At 40.8% G+C, this 6,000-nt stretch overlaps 1 protein-coding gene across 1 annotated transcript in view; it reads right to left on the bottom strand.

Annotated features, from left to right (window-relative positions):
• Nucleotides 1–366: 366 nt before the first annotated feature.
• RRAS2 (RAS related 2) overlaps nt 367–6,000 on the bottom strand; it is a 78,268-nt gene continuing 72,634 nt past the window's right edge. The window contains exons 5-6 of the mRNA XM_070428269.1: nt 4,407–4,525; nt 367–1,861 (exon numbers count right to left, since the gene is read on the bottom strand). Coding sequence (XP_070284370.1) covers nt 1,774–1,861; nt 4,407–4,525 — 207 coding nt within the window. The 3' untranslated portion in view covers nt 367–1,773. The remainder of the gene's footprint in view (nt 1,862–4,406; nt 4,526–6,000) is intronic.

Here is a 6,000-nt window from a genome sequence, read left to right as displayed (position 1 = left end):
GTGCTGACAAGAGTAAATGTGGTATCTTACTGGGTAATAATTTTAATTAACATTCAAATAAATGCATGTGCTTTCGCTTCAGTGTTTGAAGCTTCATCCTCAGATGTATTCCTCTCTCCCGTACAGTTGAGGTCCCTGTCAGGGGCACGTCACAGAAAAAGTTTAAAAAACACTGACTTAAGGAACTACTCAAGAAACCCTCAGAACAAGCCATTTCACTTCAAGTTCACCTACTAAATGACTGATATTGACTTTTAGATTCAAACCCTAAAGGCACTGTTGGGAAAAGGCTTCGAGCTACTAAAGTAAGTTTCCTCGTTCACTCCTTCAAGAAACCACCGAAATAACAAGTCATCAAACGACATCTTGTGATAACAGATCAATTTTAATTCCAGCACCTGAATCTATACAAGGGTACGAATTATAAACCTCCTGGGACTGTTGTACACATTCAATAAAGTGACAACTGTGCAATACCACTTAGTATCTCAAAATCAGGAACAGACTTTTGAATTGTTTAAACACAATCCACAGAATTAAAAACGAAATCAGAAGCCATCCACGTTACGGTAATTGTCAATTTAAAGGTTTACAGGTACTACCGGATACATGGTCAATATCTAGCGGGACGTTGAGGGCGATTTCAGATCCTCCTCTTGTACTCTGCTGGGCAGGTTTCTCGGGTAGCTACGTGACTGGCCAAAGATTGCCACAACCAGGACCAGAAGAGCAGGTCAAGTTCCACCACAGGTCCTGTAGTTGTCACTTTTTTTTTCTTTGTCAGTTAAAAGTGAACAGTGAGAATTAAATACTTATCTTTACATATGCACAAGGTATGCTGTGAAAGCATAGTTGCTTACAAACATATAAAAATACTTGTTAACTAGTTTGATAAGAAAATAATGTATAAAAGTATATAGCAAAAACATTAATCATCTCTGACCCTGGAAAGATCAATTCCATATTTTATATTACAAACAAAAACAGTTTTAGTTTTTTTTGAACCCCCTTATCCAGAAATACTTACAAAGGAAGACAGACATAAATTCTTTATTTTTACTCTGAACATGGTTGTGAAAAGAGTGAAATTAGGAAACCAAGACCATTGAAATGCCTAAGTCCAGAATCAGTTCAAATATTTGGCCACACAGAGTATTATCACCTTTAAGAGCAGGAGTAATAATAAAGGCTTTTAAAGCAGTTTTTAATTTATAAATACAATAGGCATTTTGGTATTTTGGCCACTGGAAAACAAAGGCTGTAACATCAGAAAAGGTCTGAGATGTCTCACTTTTGAGGATTCAATTCAGTGTATTTAAGGTAACTAAAGGTGACATAAAAAGTTTTAGAGATAGGCAAAAATTCACATTTAAAAAAAACTCCCTATGTTTCTATTTAGGTTAACAGTACGCAATATGATTCCAGAAGTTAAAAGTTATTTCAAAACCTATGATTTCAGCTTGGCAAACAGCTTAGGTTCCAAATCTGATTCATCCCTATTAAAATGTAAGCCCTTAAAAAAGAATGTGTCTGTTTACACAGTTATCTCTTTTGAAATAATCAGACAACTTTTGAAGCAGCCTTAGTGTTTCCTTTCCATCTGTCTTGAAACGACGATGGGGTCAGCCTCACGGAAAGGGTCAGCCAACTTCTTGGTCAGAGGCCACCACCGTGATCACTTGCCTAAGGCTAGAAAGGTACCACCGTGACGTCACCGTACGGAGAGAAGGTGAGGGCTTTCCTGGCAGTTGGTAGCTATAACTCAAGGGATTCTTAGAAAATGACACAATGGCAGCCTTTCTTGTCTTTTTCTTTCCGCGTTGGTTCTGGTGAAGGAGGACATTCCTGCTCCTGAAATTTCCTGTAAGACAGAAAAATCTACGTATAAATCTACAAAATCTACATATGCCTTCTTGGTAATAAATTATTACAAATGCAGGTTATTTTTGGATAAATCCAGTGTATGTGCATATGCTTTTCAATGCTAAATTTCACCTAGGGCAGTGGTCAGCAAACTGCGGCTCGCGAGCCACATGCGGCTCTTTGGCCCCTTGAGTGTGGCTCTTCCACAAAATACCACATGCGGGTGCGCACTACAGTGCAATTGAAACTTTGTGGCCCATGCGCAGAAGTCGGTATTTTGTGGAAGAGCCACATTCAAGGGGCCAAAGAGCCACATGTGGCTCGCGAGCCGCAGTTTGCCAACCACTGACCTAGGGAGTCAATGCAAAACTTGGGGAGAGGAGTGCCCACAAATGCTTTAGCACCAGCATAACAGGCTGTCCAAGCTTCTTCATTAATGGGTGAGATGCTGAAGCGCCTCTAAATTCTCTTCCCAATTTAAAGTTCCATGACTCTAAGGCATACTTAAAAATAAGCATGCATCACTACAGCACAATATTAAATTACCCTTATGAGGTATTTATCTATGTTCTTTTTTTTTTTTTTAATTGATTTCAGAGAGGAAGGGAGAGGGAGAGAGAGATAGAAACATCAATGATGAGAATCACTGATCAGCTGCCTCCTGGACGCCCCCTACTGGGGATCAAGCCTGCAACTCAGGCATGTGCCCTTGACTGGAATCTAACCTGGGACCTTTCATTCAGTCCGCAGGCCGATGCTCTATCCACCGAGCAAACCAGCTAGGACTATCCATGCTCTTATCCATATCCTACCACCTACTAGCTACAAGTCAGTACTAAACAAGTTAGTTGACCTCTCTGAACCTCCATGTTTTAGAAGGGAATAATAAAAACCCACCTTTTACAGTTGCTATGAGGATTTAAGAAGATCGTGTTATGTTTACCTATTGTTTTACTCCTCACCCAAGGCTATTTTTCCATTGATTTTTAAAGAGTGGAAGGGTGGGGAAGAGACAGAGAGAGAAACATCAATGTGAGAGCGATACATCGATTAGCTGCCTCCTGTACGCACCCCAACTGGGGCCAGGGATTGAGCCTGCACCTGAGGTATGTGCCCTTGACCAGAACTGAACCCAAGACCTTTCAGTCCAAGGGCTGACACTCTAACCATTGAGCAAAACCAGTTAGGCCTGTGTAGTGTTTATACGCCTAACAATACCTAGCATTAGAAAGCCTGCCCTACCTTCTCCTCACTCCTGAGGGATGGACGGATATAAACAGATTCTGAGAATCAAATCCAAAGACAAAATATTTCAAAAAGGCAGTAAAAATTATTTTAAGAAGGACTAGTTCATCTCTGTGTATGTTACAATACACATGACATAACATTTACCATCTTATCCATTTTTAAGTGTCCAGTTCAGTGGCATTTAAAAATATTCATGTTATATAACTATCACCACCATCCATCTCCAGAACTCTTTCCTCTCGCAAATCTAGACTCTGTATTCATTAAAAAGTAACAGGCCTCAGATTTTTAACAAACTAGTAAAAAATATATAATCTTTACCTCACCGACCGCCCTCCACAGAGAATGCTCAGGCAAGGGCTAAAAATTATAAGAAGTTCAGAGGTCACGTCAGCTTACGAGTAGATACACAATTAACATGAGCCTACTCCACAGACCTGTCAAACTATCTAACTAGCAGAGAACCCAGTAGATCTAGAGAGCAGGGGGTATGCTAGGGGCTAGGCATAGACTCAAAATAACCAAATCAAACCCTGCTCAAGGAAGCACCCTAATCTCTTCGCACAAACATACAGAAACTCCAGTGGACTTCACCCATCGCCTCAAGCTTCCTGGAACCCATTAACACTTTCTGAACCACAGGGGCCTCCTAGGCCAGCTAACAGAAAGACTCTTTGTAGTCTGGATTACACTCCATGACCCATGGGGACGCTCAGTATCTACCACTCGATTACTCTTCGCTGGGAGGAGCTGGGTAAGAAGCAAAGCTAAGAGCACAGTCTGGACTCCGAACTGTGGATTCAAGTCCCCATTTAATATCCCAAGCTTTGGACAAGTTAACTTCTCTGTACCTGTCTCCCCATCGGAAAGTGGGGATAAATGAAAGTATTTGACTTACTGGGTTGTGGTGAGGATTAAATGCAATAATACACGTAAAGCACTTAGCCCAGCATCTGCCAGAAACTACCCTTAAACATCAGCTGCCGTCATCGCTATCCTCACACCACCACCTCTGGAAATTGCATAGATTCTTTTCAAAACTCCTATGTGGACTCTCCACTTCAATTTAATTAAAGTAGGGTTTATATGTAGGAGGTACCTAGAATATAAAATGTACTTAATTAAAAATTTTAACACATGTATTAATCCCCAAATCAGAATCATTTCTACATATAATTTCCTTTCTTACTGAAAAACATTTAATGGTCCCCCTGTTAATGGTTTTGAAAAGCACGGTGTGATTACCTGTCAAATCCATTAAATTAAAACAGATTTCTAGAATGTACTTTGCTTACCTTATAACCCGGACAAGTTCATGGAAAGCTTGATCTACATTCATCCTAATCTTTGCAGATGCCTCCATGTAAGTCACCTTCAGTTGTCGTGCTAACTGCTGTCCTTCTTCCTGTGTTACCTGAAATTCCAAGAGTAGTGTGTGAGGTACTGTATTAACAGTGACATCTGCTCCATCTAACCCTCAGCCACGGTTGCACTGTTAATCCACCCAGAGGACAAGCCGGTCTATCACCAAAGGACTTAACAGTTCAGCACACACTGAAGCCCAGCTCTGCCGAACTCAGGAGCACACACCTGTGACAGGAGCACGACTTCAGTCTAGAGGTTACCAAAAAGTATTAAACACAACCGTGATAAATCTGGGAAGGTAAAGGTCAAGGTGCTGTGAGAATCTAACCCTGTCCGGCTGGTCAGGGAAAGCTTCCCTGAGGAAGTGATATTTAAACTAAGAACTAAATAAAGAATATGGAGCTAGCTGGAGGTGGGGTGAGGAGGTATCCCTGACAAAGGAAATGGCACGGTGAGCAAGGGCCACAGTGGGGAATGTGCTTTCCAAGTTCCAGGAACTGGAAGAAGCCTAGAATGGCTGGGAACAGCAAACCAAGAAAGAAAACGACAAGAGGTGAGAGATGGGGAGGAGGACAAGCCTCAGGAGGCTTGGGGTCTTTTTCACTTCTGCACTTCCCAGTACCCGGTACATAGGAGATGCTCCACAAATATGTGGGGGAAATGAACAATAAATAGGACCATGAGCCTTTACAATGCCTTTCTTACATTAGGAGGCAAAGGAAGACAGGCAGGGAAGGGTACCAGAGCTGATGACAGAAAACGGTAGGCCGGAATAAGAACACATTAACTGAACTAAGTAGATACCTTATATATTTTAAATGTAAAAGGTCAGAATAGTGACATTTGCCTAAAATTATTAAACCATATTACATTTACATTTATGTAGTGGGGCTGAAAGGTATGTATTTGAAAAAAGACTTCATTGCTGTCATTATCACAAAAGTAAACACTTGCAGAAAAGTTAGAAAAACGGTATAGGAAAACAGAAAAGGAAGATTAGGAGCCTGTCACCCATAGAGAAGCACATTCTTCTGGTTTTTCAATGATATACCTTTTTCTCTACAAAAATAAGATCATAACTTCTGTGTATTTGTGTTACACCCTGGAAACATGCTAAACTCATTTATCTAGGTGTTCTTTGGTAATAGCCTTTCTACATAAACAGCTTATGTCATTTGCTAATAAAAAGTTTTATTGCTTCCTTTCTGACGTGGATGCCTTTTCTTTTTTCTTGCCTTAGCTCACTGCCTAGAACCGCCAGGACAATGATATCAGTGGTGTGAGGGGTACTTTCGACTTGTTTCTGATCGTAGTGACAAAGCATTTGGTCTTTCACCATTACGTGTGCTGTTTGTTGCAGGTAGGGTTTTATGTACCTATAACAGTAGAAATTTCAGCATCCCTCTCTCAATAATTGAGCAAGAAGAAAATCAGTAGTGACATAGATGGCCTGAACCACGCTATCAAACACCTTATGCTAATTGACATGAGATGTCCTTCGTCATCAGGCTAACCAAGGTCCTC

This window comes from Myotis yumanensis, unplaced genomic scaffold, assembly GCF_028538775.1.
Source record: "Myotis yumanensis isolate MYYU_CA2020_CCGP unplaced genomic scaffold, mMyoYum1.0.hap1 SCAF_10, whole genome shotgun sequence".
In the NCBI taxonomy this organism is placed as follows: Eukaryota; Metazoa; Chordata; class Mammalia; order Chiroptera; family Vespertilionidae; genus Myotis; species Myotis yumanensis.
Note: the sequence above shows the minus strand (reverse complement) of the source record. Positions and strands in the feature narration are given on the sequence as shown.